Below are 18,081 nucleotides of genomic sequence, written 5' to 3'. Positions count from 1 at the left end.
CCATTTCTGGGCGCACGGGATGGCGCCCGCGAGCACTGGGCTCGCAGGGTCCTTCTGCGCAGCCTCGCACCCTGCCCGGCACCGCCCCGGGTCCTGCTCTCAGCAGCGTCTCCCGCCACCACTGAAACAAGCAACCACAGCAACAACGGAGAAAAGGGACACGTTCACAAGACCCAACAGGCAAGCCCTGCCCCTGAAAACTCCGCTGTCAGAGCCTTTATACACATGCAGGACAAACATGACATCACTTAAAAGCACGAACAACCACCTACGCGGAGCAAAGTTTACAGACCTTACTTGTCACCATGGAAAGGCTAAGGCCAAAATTGATTCTTTTACACTTAAACCACAGTTCTGTAAAAATTAAAACCAAGATAACCAAGCTGAGGCTTCATTTACACCCACCACCCATTTTGGGGAGGAAAGACACGAAGAAAAGTAATCTGCCCTCAAAGCTAATCTTTTATTGACTATGTTGAATAAAGTCAAATTATTTTATACTCTCCCTGCTTCACAGGCATTCTTCTGCATTGCTGCTTCATTTGTTCATGAGAACTCTTTTTCATTCCAGATATACTTCTGTACTTTCCATTGTCTTTTGTATATTTCAGCTTACCAAAGTTTGTGAGAATTAAAATAAGTAAATTCTGTATGATGTACTTCATCTTTTTGTAGATTCCTGAATTTGAAGATGCACTTTGCAAGGATAAATGCATTTTTGACAATATAATCTAAACATTTATATAAGGGAATTCTCCTCCCTTGAAGTATAATAACACTTTGATGTTCTATTAATATATTCTTATACTAGACAGCAGAGATGGTAAATGAAAACTGTAAGGTATACCCTGATTCTAGAAGATGGTAAGAAAACAACCTATTTCATGAAAGTACGAAAAGAGCAACTATATGTTAAAATGTCAAAACGTGTAGGTCCAACAAAATGACTCCATTCCAAGGACACAAGTACAGTAGCGAATTCTACAAATTGTCACACTTGCATATACAAGCTGAAGAGAAATGCACACAGAATAAACCATGTGCCCTATGGAGTTAAGAAAAAGTATACAGATTTATCAAAAAAGGGCAAGAATGAAAAAACAGTTCAATGAACAGAATTGCATCTGTATTGCATCTGTTATCAAAATAACAACAATTAATTTGCCAAATCAGAGAAAAAAATTCAGTAAATCAGTACAATCTATTACAAAAATGGATGAACCTGCCCTTAGAGCATCTGATTCTTTCAATAACATACATTCCTCTTATATATTTTTTTCCCCAAGTTTATCCTAATTTTTCAGGTGAGAGAGAAAACTAAAACACATTGAAGTGCAACAATTAACCAGAATGATACAAGAGAAGTGCCGCAACACCTGGCTCCTGGCCCTCTGGTCTACTATCAGTTTAGCAACCTAGTAACACACATCATGCCAGAAAGAAAGTCTGTGAAAGAAAACCTTTCAAGAATGAAGTGATGACCTTTCATCTCAGCAGCCAGTGAATATTTCTGACTAATATTTCAGTGATCAGCTACAAAAGTAAGAACTGCTCTATTTGTGAAAGATGTCATTTATCAGAACTATACAGATATGTTAACATCTAGCAGTATTCCCTTCAAATGAAGGGTTGCTTTTATTTTTTTAATCAGACCTTTCATGGGTGTGTATTTGTGCTACAGTTGTGACTACCTAAGGCGAACTGTTCCTCTTAGAAGTAGATTCTTCAATTTACCTATTCAGAGTTCAGGAAAAATGTATCCTACTATGACTTAGCTTTTCTTAAAAAAAAAAAAAAAAAAAGAAGAAAAAAAAAGAAAAAAAAGAAACACAACATACAATGTCACCTTTCTCTAGATAAATCAAACAATTGCAAGATTTGCTAGGGCATCCTCTGCTCTCCTAAAATAGCCTATCTTGTCAATTGAAGAATAAATGTTTAATTCGATTCTTATTCCATTCTTAACTTACAGAAAGAGTATAGCGAGCATGAATTTTCATAAGCTTCTTCCACTTTAGAACCCTATTTGCAAAAGACAGAACAGCTATAACTCAGCTAACTCTTGACAGTATCATTTATTATCGAATACCTCACCAAATAGTAAAAATGTGTTAAGTCTGAATAATTCTTGTAAATAATTTCAGCATTATAATATGAAGAAACAGCAAACTCAAAATACATACTTTTTGATATAGTCATCCAACTGAATATTCTACAATATAAATATCAAAAATCTTCTCCTTATCATTGCTATTGGAGTAATTGCTCTTGTAGTTAAAATGTATGGACAGTTTTACATGAAAATGAAGACTTTTTTTTTAATCTTCACAAGGAAATACAATCAACTTCTAAATAATGCAAGAGAAAATGAAAACAATATAATAATGCAGTAGTAATTTTATCTGCAGTAGAAATGCTATCTATAGTACTTGTTTTCTGCTACTCACCCATTAACATATTAAACTAAATATATTAGTAAACAAATGCCGAAACTACAAGAATTCACTCTCAAGGACAAATATCTTGTTGAATGCAGCATATACAGTTCTATTATTGTAACACCCAATATCATCGTTGCTATCAAAATACCAATAGGTACAGTGCTTGTGATGTCCTCAGTAATGGCTGAAATCCCTAGTATTTACAGTCTATAAAAACGATTAGGACTATACTAAAGCATAACTATGCTAAAACCGGCTTTCTTGAAAAAACTCTTTTCTTGAAGTAAATTAAATTAAAAAAAAAAAACACATACCCAAGTCTTCTTCTAGTTAAATATCCTCTTATCCATCTTTGAACAATTATGATCGGTGAATGGTGTGCTAAAACACGATTGATTTTTGAAATGACATCTTTTACCCGACTTAATGCCTCTTCAGCATTTCCTTCCTGCATGAATTCAGATGAAAAATCTGTTGAATACAATCTGCCCTAAAATCCGTATTTCTATCATACATAATTTTCAAGACACAGATTTAAAAGAGACTATTTTAGACTTCACCTCATACCTGAAGATCCAAAGGAGCATCAGGCACTTTCATGAAAGAAAAATTTAAGCAGAGTAAATCTTTCTGTCATTACTGAAATTGGACGAAAAATTCAATTCTAAGTAGTATCTTTCTCATATAAAACACATTGCAACAGTTGTGTAGGACACTATCCTCCTACCCAGAAATGTTTCTCCTTTTACTTCACAGGAAAGCTATTTGCCTTCTCAATTTACAGATAAAGGTTATTAAAGCACTATTTTTACTAGTGAATATAGGACAATGAAAAAAATATTTATTCAATACAGTTATCAAACATATGCATTTATAGTTATTTTAATGAATAATTGTTATGACTGAAATGTTAAAACACTTTATAAAAATCAGATTATTTTTATTGCGTGTATATTCAATATAAAACATAGCACAGATTACTCTTCCGTAGGGTTTAGCTCATCTTCAAGAAAAAAAAAAATGTGTTTTTTTAATTTAACAAGAAGCATAAGGTTTCTTCTCATCTATAGGCTCCAGTTTTTAAAACTGTTTATACAAAAAAACTCCAAGGATCTGACCCAAAACAACATCTGCCATTTTCTGTTGTAGAGGAGAACTTACAGACATTCAGATGCAGAAAACATCAGTAAAGAGAATGAAAAAGATAAAAGTATTTTTGATCATTTATTCATGGAATTTGTGGAAAGCTGTTTAACTAAGAGAGGTTTCTAAAACAGTGAAGTAAAATACTAGAGAAATATATTAATTTGTATTTTGGAATGTTTCTTAAATCAAAAGTTTACGAGGTATGGGTGGTTTAGTCATATTAGTAGATATATAGTAATACTGAACAATTTGAAGATCGTAAGCAAGAAAAATAACTGTATGCTATGAGAAGAAAAATACACATTTCTGTGGCGGCACTGCACAGCAGCTAAATTCAGGCCGATGTTTCTCAAGTGTGTTTAGCAGTTCTCAGGTATCTTGTTTGGGGGACTCCCCCCATGTCTTCACACTTTAGAAATGAGTAGTTCATGAACATCAGTGATCATCCATGAAAGCTACCTGTCCTAAGCCAAAGCCCACTTTTCAGGAATTCTTTCATGTACTGCTCTACAATTCTTGTATCCATTTCTCCAGAATCTTGCACTTTTTTTTTTTTTTTTTTTTAAGTTAAAAAGGCTGGAAGTCCTTTTTTGTTTGTACTTTATTCAGTATCTCTCATCAGGATAGACAGAAGCTGCACATGTCACTCCACATAATATGATCATAGTATTACTTCCATTTCTGGTTGTCATTAATGTGCTAATTTTTTACTACAAAGAGATAACTATTGGCTATTATGCATTCTCTTGTGTAGCAACTGGTTGCATTATTACTTCAATAAAAATTGTGAATAAATGAAGCACTGGTCTGGTCCTCAATCTCAATTTAAAGACTGCACTCTGACATAAAAAGTCAGAGAGAATTTAAAAATATCCATGTTCAAAATTGCTCAGATCTAAAATTTTGGTTTACAGTACAGTTATTGTGTATTTTTATTTTGAGGTATTCTCTCACATTATCTTATTTTGAGGAAAACAAATAACAGACATTTTCATATCATACAATGGTAGTAAATTTACAGACCCTAGAAAATAAAAATCTGCTAAACTAAAACCAAAGTATGGTCTATTCTATGTACTTGATTTTTCAATCCTTTTACTTTTAACTTCTGTTTTTAAAGCTGAAAATCTAAACAATTATTTCTTTTTAAATTATTAGTATAGTGCAAACTCTACAAATAGAATAATGATTGATTATTAACAGGTCCTTGAAATTATCCATGTGCTCAAAAGGAATCCGAGTAAAATTAAATAAAGTGTTGCCATTCACAAAATACAGGCAGCAATTTAAAAAGATAGTTTAAATGTTTTTATGTAGTGTCTTTGCTATCCTTAGCCATCAAGGCAACAATCAGTTTACAACAGCATTTGAAATGTCCGAATAGCAAAACGTAAGGCGAGATCCTGCCTGTATTTAAGTTATAGATTTTGATTAACATTAGGAATTTAAAAAATCGCTTTACCATGAAACATTTCCATGCACTTAGTTTTGATGAAAAATTGCAACATGCCCACTGGCCAACAAAAATGGAACATACTTTACAATAACTACTAGGCTCAGAGAATGGCCAGAGGTAGGAGAATGAATTTTTCCCTATCTGCTTTCAGCCAGAGAACTTGGATTCCCCAAGGACAAAGTAACAAAAATGACAATAAAAATGTTTAGAAAGGACTCACAGTGAGAGTAAATGGGGACATTTTACAAAGACAAATAGGAAGCCTTGAATATACAGGAAAATAAATTAGTACAGTTTTGTAGTTAGAAAGAAGTATTTCGTTTAGCTGCAGATCTAGCCAAGGTGAGTAAAGGTATGCTAGAAGACTTCTATAAAAAAGACAAGGAAACGCATGGTAAGACTCTGGACAACATGGTACTGAACCGGAAGGAAATCCAGGAAGGTAATGTAATATGGCTTCTTATTTGTCTACATCTACGCATTTACTGTCTTACTAAGTAAGCAGAAATGAGGTTTTAAGCAATGTTTCTAAAACTTTCCTTTGTGTGCCAGCTGACCTCAGAGGCAGAGAAATGCCCTAGCCTATTTAAGTATGAAGACATCCTGGAGAGACCTCAAGACAAAGTTGTGGAGTTACAGAAATTTAACGAAGCTCCGCGCATCGGCCTCGCCAGGACGGCTGCCTGGCCGGTCCAGCAGGGCTGACCACTTTCATCAGGGGCCACTGTCAGTGCTGCTGCACGGGCACATTGCTCTAGGCACACCCCAAAAAGCACGAACCATTTCTTTGTTTCTAAAAGGAGGGCTGCATGACTACAGCCCAGCTTGATGGCTCTGCAAATCATTCAAAGTGGGACGCTAAATTAATTTTGACATACACGAAAAGGTCACTTATGATGTTACGTCTTTTAATGAAAGGATGCACCGAACAGTACAAACATAAAGGAAAAATTATTGGGGACTTTAGTATCTGTATATTTTCAGTTAAGCATTCTTTCCAATATATAACTGTTTCATTCTGAAAAAAAGATACCATACAATTTCACTACATCACACTAAAAATATTATGCAGTAAGAGTCAAATACAGTTTCAGTAATGATCCCTAATCATAATATAGTTCAATAAAATACTGCATTAATACAGTGCTAATCAAACAAGAGCCATGCAATTAAAAAAAGAAAACTCACAACTCAACCTTTTAGAAAACCAGCTGCTATGAGATGGCTTACCTTTCTAGCAACAGGGCAGAAATCAAGGAAAAGACAGTGGCAAAATGATTTATATCTTTCAGGAAGTTTCCATCCCTCAATAATTTCCTCATCAGAAATTACATAGTAATCCAATGCTTTGAGAGAGAAAATGCTGTTAACAACACTATGCCTATAGGCTATTTTCAGGCTCAGTGGAGTGTCAAACAAGGTGAGGCCTATCAGATTAGGACAGCAAGATAATGCATGCACATCATCCAGTTCTCCAATTCCATTATCGTGAAGATACAGTAGATTTAATTCCTTCATGCCTTCCCAAAACACTGGACCTGGTAGATGCTGTATCTGAAATAACAATGAAAATTCATCCCTCAAAAATGTATTTTTTAAACACCTAGGATTATAAAACATCATATACAGCCAACTAAGTACTGGAATAAATAGAAGCAAATTTCTTGACTAGACAAGGGCTAGGCCTGAATCTGATCTCATTACTGCATGATGACCGTACTAAACATGTAACTGGTGTCACTGTAACTGATAAAAACAGAGCACTCTTTTGAGGGATTCATTACAATGCCACCTCTGTTTACACATCTTACAAAACTGAAGTTACCACAAATCATCCATTAGACTGGAATTTGGGGTTAGGCTCTTCTAAATAGGACTGCAGTATTTTTCTTCTTGTAGTTTGTTCTGTCTCATGTCCAACACATGAAACTCAGAAGAACAAATCTTAAACTGTAGATTAAAGTTCAGCTTTCGTTCCATGAAGTGAAAGGGTGATCAGTGGTGAGATTCCCACCGACACATGGCACAGCCATTATTATCATTACATAATATATATAATCCCAGGAAAACAGACTTCCCTACGAATAAAAAAAAATACATTTTTATCGTAACTTTAAGGGGAGCAATAGATTAAAACTGAGAACTGGAAAATATATACCAAATATCTACCAAAAAAAACTTACGAGTGATTTCAGGAATAGAGGAAGCAGCAGATGAGCTGTTTTAAGCACTTAAAACCACACAAATGAAGCACTTCAACACACATTAAGAACAATACATCCTCACCAGGTTACAATATATAAACTGTCATATAGAATTTTCCTATTATCTATATACATTTAAAAAAAAACAATGAGAAGTTATCATTTGTATGTACAGCAAAGAATTCTACTTCATACTATAGCTCTTCAGCCAAATCCTATATCCATTTGAATGCTGAAAAACTTGTGAACTCACACGTAACTAACTGATGATGTAACCATCATCACTTCCATTAAGTTATAAAAATGAAGGGAGACCTCAGAAACTGAAACTCACTTGTATAAAATGCTTTCTTAAAAACAGCAGGGTAGTCATGGGAAAAACGCTTGTCTCATTCTCACTAATGGCAAAATTCCCATTTAATTGTGTGAAGCAAAAATGTAACTCCCAGTTCTTACTAAAAACAGAATATATCAAATCAGAAAAGCTTCCTCCGTAAATAAATCATACTTAATTCGAAATATATATTGCACCCAAGGAATGCAAATACTTAAGTTTAAAGACTAACATAGCTCATGCTTCTTCATAAACCATCATTATTTACCTGATTTCCATGGAGATCCAGTTCAACTAAATGAGGACAACACACAAGTGAATCAATATTTGTAATGAAATTATTTGACAGGATGCATATTTTAAGTGAAAAACAATACTGCAAATGTTCCACATTCTTTAGATACAGTCCATTTAACTGAACTATAATCAGATTTTCTAGCTCTTTTCCAAGACTTTGATCAATAGTTTGTCCACATTCAAGTATCATATTTTTTGAAGTAGGGAGAAGATAGTCGGTTAACTTCCTCATGATGAGCTATCTGCTCTGATTCATCACTCAGAAATCTAGAAAAATAAGAAAGACTACATGTGTTGTCTATGTGTATTCAGCATTAAAAAACAGTATTTCAGATTAAAAAATAAATATCCAGGTATTTGCTACAATACTTATGAAATACCATACACCCACAAGGTAGAAAAAAAAAACTGGTGGGACTAACTGTTTAAGTAAGAAATACTGTCGTGCTAACATTATATTCTATACAACATACTGCATTCCAAAGGGGCACAGAAAGTACTTTCCTAATTATTGGCTTGATTCCACAACACTTGCACTGTATTTGCTTAACCAAACGCTCATACATAAATACAATGAACCTGCTTACTAATCCACCTTCTCTACTGCGGCCAAGCAGGCACTGCAGGCCTCGGCAGTACCCGAGGTTGGTTGTACCAACCACAGCAGTACGAGGGAGGCGAGCATTACCAGACGGGAGACGAGGCAGCTTTTAACAACACTCAACAACATACGTGATCTCTGCCATTGGGCATCCACAGTTTCCGTAGAAAAATGCACACTTCAGACTTACAATTCAGTTAAGATATCAGGGCAAACAATTTTGCTTACAAAAACTACCAAGATCCTTTACTAAACAGAAATAATGAACACCTCTGCTTTTATCACTCAAAGTGTTCCTGGAGCAGCATACTGCCTCTGGCGCTGGATCTATTGAATCATTAACGTTACTTTAGGTATGATTTGAGACTATGGAGGACAAAGCAATCCAGTACTGACGAAAATCTGTTACTTCCTGGAATCAAGTATAAGGTTAACTGTTTGTAAAATATTACTAACAAAAGTAGGAATAACCATCCACTTGAAATTAAAAAGAGGAATGATTACCACAAATAGCTTGATTCAATCATTATTCTAGATTTGAATTGTCTTAGAAAGTACAAACAAAACTTATGTAATTTAAATAATGCCTTAAAGCTCAAAACAATTTTTTTGTTCAACCACAGCAGTACCTACTGCAAACATTAGGGTCTCAAATTATAGCTTCAAAGGCTTGATGCAGTTAAAAAGAAATTATTATTTTCAAAAAACCATTCATTACTTTGTCTCTTTAGTAGTTTCCTAAATTACTTGCAAATTAGCATACATTTTAAATCACACTGTGAAAACTGTGTCACTCTTGAGCAGGATGCATGTCAGCCATAAAAGACACCTCTCCCAAACTGTATTTCTAATATACAAACAACCAAAATACATTGAGTCAGGAATAGGTTAGTAAGAGCAAAATCAAATAAAGAGGAATCTACTGTAACACAACAAAAGATCTCCTGACTTCTATTCTTTTCTTAGGATTTCTCCCTTGGCAAATAAATTACTCATACAAAATGGGACACTAAAAATTGGCTGGTGAGCAGGTGAGGATTCCCAGCTTTGTCAAGAAGCACTCCTCCTTTTGCCTTAAAACAGGACATATTTGCTGAAGCTCTACAACAGTTCCTAATGTAATCATGGACGTATCCAGACGATACATTTCGAACCGGGTTCATGAAGCAGACCGAATTCACAGGATTCATCACTAATGCTACAATAGCCAGAAAGAATGGGGAAAACAAGTATTTAGGAGCGCTAGAAAGGGATCAGTTTACCCACTGCAACGGAACCCTGCGGCTAGATCTTTAAACCCGGACTTCAGGATCCAGCATCTTTTTCTCACTGCGCTCGACGGAGCTGCGCACGGTGAAAATCGAGCTCAGACCAGAGCAGCCCGCACCGAGGCGCAGCCGGGCCGTCGGCAGGGCTCGGCGACGCCGCCCCACGCGCGAGGCCGCCCCACGCGCGAGGCCGCCCCGCGCGCGAGGCCGCCCCGCGGGCGCTCGCTCTCCCGTGCGGCGCGGCGGGTCTCACGCGGCGCCGCACCGCGGCAGCGCCCTCCTCCGCCCTCGGCTTTCCGACGGGCGTCCGGACTCCCGCGGAGTCCCGGTTACGGCCGAACCTCGCTTTCCCTTCCCGAACCTCAGCCCCGCGCAGCGCCTCCCGCGCCGCCCGCCGCGGGCGCGCACAGGCGGCCGGCGCCGCAGGGCCCGCCCCGCCCGCCGCCGGCCCCCGCCCCGCCGCCGGCCCCGTGGCGCCGCGGGGCGGGCCCGGATGTTGCAGCGCTGCGACGAGCCCGGCCCCGGCCCCGGGCCCGGCCCCGGCCCGAGGCGGCGGCTCTTCCGGGGCCCGGCGCAGGCCGCGCGGCCGTTACGGCCATGGCGGCGGCGCGGAGCACGGCGCGGCGGCAGGCCACGGCGCGGCGGCTGGCGCGGTTCGCCGCGCTCAGAGGTGGGCGGGCGGCGCGGCGCGGCGCGGGGGCGGGCGCAGGCCGTGACGGGCGGGCTGCGTGCGGCGCGGCGCGGCGCGGCGCGGTGCGGTGCGGAGCCGCCCGCCAGCTCGCTCCCGCTCCCGCTCCCGGCAGGTGAAACCGTGCGCCCGGGGCAGTTCTGGGACGTGGTCGCCATCACTGCCGCCGACGCGGCGCAGGAGCTCGCCTACCGGCAGCAGCTGGCCGAAAAGCTGAGCAGAAAGGAGCTTCCTCTCGGGGTCCGCTACCACGTGTTTGCGGATCCCCCTGGACCGAAAATCGGTGGGTTGTTACTGTTAACTTTCGCTTGATGCCTCCAAGAAATAGCAGTTCATTGAGGCACGTTTTGCATCAGCTGTGCAAAGTTAGTTCTGACTGCGAGGGGCAGCGGGGACACTGTGATCCCCCGGCTGGACCCCTCGTACCCCGCTGTTCGTAGACTGCCCCGACTCCAGCTCCGGGTTGAATTCAAGCTTTTGGGGGCACAGGATCAAAAACCCGAATGAGCTGCTGCACGGTGCACGTCAGCTGGGCACCATTTGGGGCGAGTCTGACCGCTCCCGGGCGTATGTGCTGGATGCGCAGCGGGGAGGCCGTCGGAGAGCTGCGCCTACTCGTGCGTGGGCTCAGCCGCAGGGTGCCGGGCCTGCGGCACCCACTGCGCAGTGGTACCCGGCACGCGAAGGAGGCCCGCGCCTCGTGGGCAGGCTGCATTTCTGTGAGTGGGGCTACAAATACTATTATACTGACCATCATCATTTAGTATGTTACATGTGCTCATATATTCATATAATATTTTTATACTCACAGTTAACCTCATCAGTCAGGTCAAAGTAGGCTTTGTGCGCAAGTGCTGTGAAAGCTGCCTCTTGCAACAAAAGAGTTCTAAAATGCAGTTAAAATACGAAATATTAATTAAACTATAAATCTAGGTTCTAATGCCATTAAATAGTGTGTTGTTTTGATTCAGTTGTGCAACTACTGGTATTCATGGGTCGGAAGTCCTTTGGACTTCATAGAAGTTCATTTCAGCCATTAAACTTTATAGAAACTGGGACTCCATTACAGTGGGTTTTGAATGAGTGCTGCTGATGATGATGATACAGCTCTCTTGCAAGTATATTGTACACAGTACCACTAATACATGGTTTTAAAATTCATACTACTTACCTTAATCTAGAATTCCAACAGTTTAAATATGTTTCCATATATTACCCAGTGCGCAGCAAGAACTTAGAAGAAAGTACTGTCTGATTACTCGTAATACTATCCTGTAATTCTTAATGCCAGTTCTCTTTGATATAGAAAGTAACTAATCTAGATAGTCTTGTCTGCAGTATAAAACAATAAGCAAAGATTAATTTTCAGAAATCTAGGTATTTTAAATTGTAGGAACACATAAAAATATCCCAAACTGTTACACTTCTTCATTTCCATACTGTAAATGTCAGAAGTAGTTTTGAAACCTGTCTTCAAGTCATTAGTGAACCTTTGCATGGCATGTTTCATATGGGAACCAGTTTCTATGGCTAAGTGACGGCCCCCTTGAAATTATGAAATACTTTTAATGCTGAGGTTGTTAAGAGAATGACTTGGAGGGGAAACATGGTATTTTCCCAAGACCTGTCCATTCAAGATGCCCTTCAGTTTGACTGCGCAAAGCTTCAGAAGGTGACGATTTGTCATCTTTCTTGCATGATTTCATCAGCTACAATACAATATAAAAGCAATTCTGTCTGAACTAGTTTAGGCCATTTCAGAAAGACACCTGGGCATCCATTTACACTCAGTGTTTAAGAAATTATTCATGCAGTTATAAGGACTTTTTAAAGAGAAATGACAGTTTATTTTCTGCAATAGAAGACTCTCCTGAGTTTTTTTAAACACACTCCCTGATAACCTGACCCCAGTATGTTTCATGTGTCAGTGCAGATATTATTGATGTTCTTTACAGCACATATTAAAATGTTCTTTTCTTTAGGAAATGGTGGTTCAACACTTCACGTTCTTCAGTGCTTGCAAAACCTCTATGGTGATACATGGACTTCTTTTATTGTGCTGTTAATTCATTCTGGTAAATTCTGTTTTATATTTCATGATCTAAAATCCAAGCTTTATTTTGTTTTTTTGTTTTAAGAAGAATGTTTTGTCAAAACAGGAACAAGAGTTCTGAAACACAATTCCCTCAGAAAAGTACTCGCAAATGTAGCTGATCTGATCACTTGAATTTAGATCAATACTTCAGGAAATATTACCATCACCTAACCATTTCTTCTTGGCGTTTAGGTTGTTAAATCAATCAGTGGAGAAAAAGATGTAATTCAGAGAATCTGAATTAACCTTTTGCCTTGAAATACCTACTTAAGGAGTCCGGTCTTCTCTCTAGGCTGTATAGGAAGCCTAGTCCTCTTAACTAAATACAGACTTTTTACATACTTGGCTTCAAATCTAATTATCAGAGCACTTCCAAGAAGTGTTAGCTAAGAAACTGTACAAGAAAGAAACTAGGTAAATAACAGATCACCTTACCCAACTGCTCCTTATTTGACTTATCTCTGATTTAAAATTGAAATAGAGTGGCTTTGGGGTAAAGGGCATTTTACTCCTCCTATGTTTCAAGGAAAGAGCAGTAGTCACTTGGTTTCTTCACTTTAGTTTTATACAGAGAAGGTTCATTTTCCAGCTAGGAAGCAAACTAAAGATAATAAAATCAAACACGATTGAAAAAAAGCTACATAAGGCATACTAAATTTCAGACACAAGTAGGATTGAGGCTAGGATCTACCTTGAGAAATGTCTGAAGAAGAACGATTCTTTTTTTTTTTTTTTAAACATCTTTCTTTAATTTCTTTAATTTTGGAGAAATGCAGTAGCTTAAGACTAACCTTTTTTTCAGTACTTTAGTGTATACAAAAACTAACCATATAAATTTTGGGTTTCCTTTTTATATATCAGTCTGTAAGAAAGCATGTACTCTATAATTAAAAAATATCTTTTTCTTCAAGGTGGTTATAGTCAACGTTTACCAAGTGCAAGTGCACTGGGAAAAATTTTCACAGCTTTGCCTTTTGGTAATCCTGTTTACCAGATGTTGGAGCTGAAGCTTGCAATGTATATTGATTTCCCCAGTCACATGAAGCCAGGAATTCTCATTACTTGTTCAGATGACATAGAACTTTACAGCATTGGAATAACAGAAACCATCACATTTGATAAACCTGGATTTACTGCTTTAGCTCATCCTTCAGATTTGGCAATTGGGACCACTCATGGAGTGTTTGTTTTAGATCCAGCCAGTTTTTCAGGAAACAGAGGACTTGAATACAGATCTTGCCATTGTTTCCTGCACAAGCCTGACATTGAGAAGATGCACCAGTGTGGTGCAGTATGCATAAGAGGAAATTGTTCTATGCTAAGTTCCTCTGGAGACCACAGTGACTCAGAAATGAACTCAGAGTTTGTGTATACAGACAGCATATTTTACATTGATCATAACACTGCAGAAATATTACTGGCATTTTATAAGCAGATAGATACTCTTTGCTGTGAAATAGATGCATATGGTGACTTCCTCCAGGCACTGGGACCTGGAGCCACTCAAGATTACACAAAAAATACAAGTAATGTTACAAAAGAGGAATCACAGTTAGTAGAAGTAAGACAGAAGCTATACTCTCTTCTCAAAGGAACTGCACTCAATGTTATAGTATTAAACAATTCCAAGTTCTATCATATAGGGACTACTCAAGAGTATTTGTTTCATTTTACATCTGATAGCAAACTGAAATTTGAGCTTGACTTACTGTCTGTAGCTTCTAGCATCTTTTCTGACAAAGCCGAGACCTGCGATCCATCAGCAAGTATCATTCAAAGTATACTTGAGCCTGGATGTTTTGTAGGACCTGGAACCATTATTGAATACTCCAGAATTGGACCTGAAGTAATAGTAGGGAGTAATAGCATTATTAGTGGGACATACATAAATTTGAAGGTAGATATACCCTCAGACTGTTTTCTGAGTTCACTGAGTATAAAGATGAACGATCAAGTAAAGTATGCAAGTATGGTGTTTAGTGTACAAGATAACTTGAAAAAGAATGTGAAATTGTTGTCAGATGTACATTCTCTGCAGTTTTTTGGAGTCAGCTTACTAGAATGCTTGGATCTCTGGGATTTAAAGGTTTCACACCAGCTCTTCTCCAGTGATAACACAAATTTTGGATTGTGGACTGCTAGGATTTTTCCTGTTTGTTCTACTTTAAGTGAATCAGTTAGAATGTCATTAAAACTATTAAATTCTGTGCAGCACATGTCAGCTTTCAAACTGAGTGACTTTAAGCTCTTATCTGTTGAAGAAATGCTGACCTACAAAGATGTAGAAGACATGCTGAAGTTTAGGAAACAAATTTATGAAGAAATTTGTCTACAAAGACAAAAAGAGAAATCTAATTTGTAGAAGACCAGTATTTGTATACTTTTCCTGTCTTCAGTTTCTGGATGATTGATTACTTTCAAGCTTGTAGAAGCACAAAGAGACAATACACAGATCTTCCCTGGTTTCACTGAAGTAGAAATAATGAAATTGCATGAACAGCATTGTTATAGCATAACATTAATAATGCAGAAAATGCAGATAAAGTATTCCTTTGATAAAAAAAGTAATGAAATATTTCAAATCAATGGAAATACTAATTGGTGGCTTTTTTCAGGATGCCCATTATGTTTTCTAGTCTTTGTCAGTAAGAAAACGATAGAGAACATATTAATTAGAAATTTGATTGAAAACTGCTTTAAAGTTTTTCAGAGTAGGGTATTAGCTCCAACAAAATAGTGCGATGTAGTACAAGTTATATTCCTCTCTTTTCATGTCATCTTTTTTAAATTAGTGTTTTAAATAGGTAGAGATAATTTTTTGGTTTTCAGGAAGAGGGACATTACTATAAAACTAATATCCTTTCAAACATTTGTCATTCTTTTTTAATTGTATTTTTATAAAAAATTGTTTCAAATATGTTTCTGCAACACATTGTTTTACTGAAATATTTATGTATGAAAAAATAAAATACTGAATCATATGTACAATGTAGGCTTTGATTCCTTTGATTTTTGGACTGTGTGTCAAGAATGAAAATTACATTAAAAGCACTTTTAAAATCATGACATCCTGTCTAACCCTCAGGCCTTTTTTTTTTTTTTTTTTTTTTTTTTTCCCCTTTCTCTCTTTTTCGTTTTGCAATTTGTATACTTCCCTGTTTTTCCCATAGAATATTAAGGAATCAAATCAAGCATTTAAATGCATTAGTCCTAGCAGAGAAAAAAAGATTTGCATGAGATCATTCTTTCCCGTGTGACTATAGTAATATTGGGGTCAAAACCTTCCCTCAAGACATACAGATTTTATTTTTAGTCATTTGGCAGCTGGTAGATTGACTGGGCAGCTACTTACTTTTTATTATCCAGAGATTTACTGATATGCACTATATGAAAACATGCATTTCTTATTTCTCTGAACTAGCTGAATCCTTAGAGCGATACTTACCTTTATTCCTCATGAAGACCACTAGTCTAAGTAGTAGCAACAAAGAGGTAACTTTTATGAGTGACACTATAATGCGTATCTATGGAGTAACATAAAATATTACCTATTCTTCCTCTCCCTCCCTTTTTTAATAAAAGTATCCTTTCTTTCTAGTTTAGATGCCAAAGATCCAGCTCTGAATAGATAAATATGCTTTATATTCTGGCCTGATCAGAAAGGAAAGTGCCGTTTTCATGTGCATAACTTTCTCAACTTTTGTCTTTTTTTTTTTTCTTTTAAGAATATAGGAAACGTCCTACCAGATCATGCCAATGCTCCATCTAGCTCCATATTCTGTTTTAGAGAGTGGCACCACAAAGATGCTATGTAAAGAGAGTATACAAACATAATCATTCCTGTATTTTTCTTTAACAGCTCATTACATAAATAACCAGTATATACTTGTCTACTGCAAGGTGGAAAAATGCTGGTTCACACTTCATACAAGATTATATTCAGATACATCACATTATTTATTCCTAATTTTGCATCCATAATGACTTTAAAAAAATAAATTTCACACTATTTTTAAGAATGTTCTTTGTATTATATCTGTGTGAGTTGACTGTGTAAATAACATCTTTTTTTCTTGCATTCATCTATTGGTTTTGGTATTTCATTTCATGCCTTAACAGTCTCCTTTTTAGAAGTGTGAGCAAACTGACCCTACATCCGACAAAGTCAGAATTGGCTTTAACTTCTTTGTATTTTTATCATTTTTATCATTCTGGATGTTAGCTGCATATGCTTTTCCTGAACTAGCCTGGCTTGTGGAGAACACATTTTTGCTGTGGTATCAGAGGTAGGCCATCTATTTTACTTCTCCACTCTGTTGTTACTCAGACGATGTGATTCCATTAATTCCATTCTGAAATGTTCACTTCTACATTAAAGTTTCTTGGAATCTAATTGCTACCATAACTTTTTCATTCCAAGTTCTCTATCACCTCAAGATACCTGGAATTTTCTCTGCATACCTATAACTATTAGCTGCATAATAAAAAAATAGACTGGGACTGTTCCATTTCAGTCAGTCTGAAAGCTTTGCTTAGGGGCACTTTACCTTACATCCAAATGTATCCAGTTAACACTTCTGGTTCTCCCTCCCATATATTAATTTTGTTTCCAATTTTCTTTCACATTTTACAGCCAATCCATAATCTCTCCTCTAAAACTCTGCCAAACTCCTCTATGAGCTGAATACTCTGATAATTTTAAGAACTTCTAATATTGATCATTTAATCACATTAACAAAATATCCTGTGTTGAATCATCTAAATCCTTCAGAAGAAAGATCTGTATTATAATAAAAGATCCTGCAAAAGACGCCTCATCTGTGAGCAACTTGGCTTGATTTTTGAAGACATTCCTATTTTAATGCTTTGGGTTAAAAAGGACAGAAATACTATCTGACTATTTTTTACCAAGCTTTTCGTTACAGTTCATATAGCAGTGCTTACCTCCCTGCTAACTGAATTTCCTAATGGCATCTTTCTTATGGTAACTATAAGATAGTGTCATGTCTCATGAATATTACCCAAGCTGGTTTAACCTTCACCAAGTTTATCATTGATAAAGAAACCTTTCAGGAGACACAATATTTTATCCAAGGAATTCTTTTAAGTGTGAAGAAATATACAATGGAGAAAGACATAGAGTTTGGGAATTACTGAGACTGGCTTTAAGAGAATCAGGAGAGTTTTGGAGAAAATAGAGGTCTTAAAAGGCACTATAAAATAATGATTTTAAAATGGAAACAAAGCAGTATATTTGAGAACATTACAGCCAAAGACTGAAATGCATAAAGACAAAGTAAAAGTCATAGAATGTGGAGCAGGGAATTGTGTTTTATATATCATCATATTTACGTAATCTTTATACATCTATTGTTAGATTACACAAAACGTTTTGGGAAAAACAAATGTTTGACATAGGCTTTGCATCTTCAATTGGAGACCCAACTTTGCTGTGAAAAGGCTTTCCTGATGATTACTTTATTGCTGGAAAGACTTTCTGAATGTGCTGCAACAGTAAAATGAAGCTGCATTCTTTTAGCATGTTTACTCA

General features: G+C 37.4%; 2 protein-coding genes across 7 annotated transcripts in view; one reads left to right on the top strand and one right to left on the bottom strand.

Annotated features, from left to right (window-relative positions):
• LRRIQ3 (leucine rich repeats and IQ motif containing 3) overlaps window positions 1–10,158 on the bottom strand; it is a 41,268-nt gene extending 31,110 nt beyond the window's left edge. The window contains exons 1-4 of one of the 6 annotated variants that reach the window (XM_062581388.1): window positions 10,109–10,158; window positions 7,850–7,875; window positions 6,274–6,597; window positions 2,756–2,889 (exon numbers count right to left, since the gene is read on the bottom strand). In XM_062581388.1, coding sequence (XP_062437372.1) covers window positions 2,756–2,889; window positions 6,274–6,561 — 422 coding nt within the window. In that variant the 5' untranslated portion in view covers window positions 6,562–6,597; window positions 7,850–7,875; window positions 10,109–10,158. Of the gene's footprint in view, window positions 1–2,755; window positions 2,890–6,273; window positions 6,598–7,581; window positions 7,692–7,849; window positions 8,146–9,741; window positions 9,842–10,108 lie in introns of those variants that run through there. The other 5 variants (XM_062581383.1, XM_062581387.1, XM_062581384.1 and 2 more) reach the window with 5 other exon arrangements.
• Window positions 10,159–10,344: 186 nt separating this feature from the next.
• FPGT (fucose-1-phosphate guanylyltransferase) lies at window positions 10,345–15,451 on the top strand. The gene is made up of 4 exons (XM_062580940.1): window positions 10,345–10,417; window positions 10,551–10,718; window positions 12,418–12,510; window positions 13,442–15,451. The coding sequence occupies exons 1-4, from the start codon at window positions 10,345–10,347 to the stop codon at window positions 14,890–14,892; spliced, it is 1,785 nt and encodes a 594-aa protein (XP_062436924.1). The 3' UTR covers window positions 14,893–15,451.
• The last annotated feature ends 2,630 nt before the right edge of the window (window positions 15,452–18,081 follow it).

Source organism: Rhea pennata, chromosome 8 (assembly GCF_028389875.1).
Source record: "Rhea pennata isolate bPtePen1 chromosome 8, bPtePen1.pri, whole genome shotgun sequence".
Classification (NCBI taxonomy): Eukaryota; Metazoa; Chordata; class Aves; order Rheiformes; family Rheidae; genus Rhea; species Rhea pennata.
The sequence above is the reverse complement of the archived record's forward strand: the minus strand, read 5'-3'. Positions and strand labels throughout refer to the sequence as shown.